The 1,117-nt window shown below is 59.6% G+C and overlaps 1 protein-coding gene across 1 annotated transcript in view; it reads right to left on the bottom strand.

The window, feature by feature from the left end:
- FOXJ1 (forkhead box J1) overlaps nucleotides 1–864 on the bottom strand; it is a gene marked incomplete at its 5' end in the record, with an annotated part of 1,601 nt that extends 737 nt beyond the window's left edge. The window contains 2 exons of the mRNA XM_010134804.1: nucleotides 3–187; nucleotides 815–864. Coding sequence (XP_010133106.1) covers nucleotides 3–187; nucleotides 815–864 — 235 coding nt within the window. The remainder of the gene's footprint in view (nucleotides 1–2; nucleotides 188–814) is intronic.
- Between the last annotated feature and the right edge of the window lie 253 nt (nucleotides 865–1,117).

Consider the following 1,117-nt stretch of genomic DNA (forward strand, 5'->3'; position numbering starts at 1 on the left):
GGCCGTTTTGGGTGAAGGCCGGGTTGATCCGCACTGGGGCCATCCTCCGTTTTTTGAAGGCCCCGTTCTTGAGCCGGTCGGCGTATTGGGGGTCCAGCTTCCAAAACCCCCCTTTCCCCGGCTCACCCTTCTCCCGCGGCACCTTGATGAAACACTTGTTCAGGGAGAGGTTGTGCCGGATGGAGTTCTAGACAGAAAAGAGAGAAGAAAACAAGGCTGAATGCCTGTCTGCTGCCACAGCACCTCGCTGTGTGGGGAGGCTGGTGGAAAACCGTGTTTTAAGCGAGGGCCATTTCGAAAAAGAAAGCAAAAGCAGCAACGTCAAGACATCCTGGGCTATGTGCCCAGCAGAAAGCCCCCTGCCCCGAGTCAGCAGCAGCGTCTTCTTGCCTCCTGACTGGTGCAGCCAGAGGTGGCAGGAGCCAAGGCCTTCGGCCAGGACTTGCCAACCCACAGGAGGCTTTGGGGCAACTGTCCTGGGCTGTGAACTGGGACCATGGCGCCAACCCCCTGCAGTGAGCAGGGACATCTTCCACTAGACCAGGTTGCTCAGGCCCTACTGAAGCCCTGCCACAAGCCCGACTCAGATGTCTGTCCCCGTCTCTCTTAGGGGGCTGTTGAGGTATGGAAAGGCCACGCTAAGGCCTCCCCGGAGCCTTCTCCAGCCTGGGCAGGCCCAGCGCTCTCTGCCTGTCCTTACAGGGGAGCTGCTGCAGCGCTGGCACTGTCTGTGTAGCCTCCTCTGGTCCTGCTTCAGCAGCCTGTGTCTGTCTGTGTGTCTGTCCTGCAGAGCACTGGGAGGAACTGGCCAGACCTGCTCCAGGCATGGAGCTACGATGGAGGACGCCAGGTCCTCCTCTGCAGCTGAGGAGGAAGAGGAGGGTCTTTCACCAGTGTGGCCACAACCCCATTACAAGAGGCAACACATGGCAGCCCCATGGGGGACGGCATCATCAGGGCCCTCCTTGCACCCTCCAGTTCATCTGCAGCTATTGCTGGTGTCATGGGGAAAATATCTGGCCAAAAACCAGGCACGATGCGTCCCTGTGGCCAGAGAGGCAAAATTGCAGAGACACGTGGGCTGTTCCGCCACAGCCCTGTGTGTCCCCAGAGCTGC

This window comes from Buceros rhinoceros, unplaced genomic scaffold, assembly GCF_000710305.1.
Source record: "Buceros rhinoceros silvestris isolate BGI_N320 unplaced genomic scaffold, ASM71030v1 scaffold36424, whole genome shotgun sequence".
NCBI classification, from domain to species: domain Eukaryota; kingdom Metazoa; phylum Chordata; class Aves; order Bucerotiformes; family Bucerotidae; genus Buceros; species Buceros rhinoceros.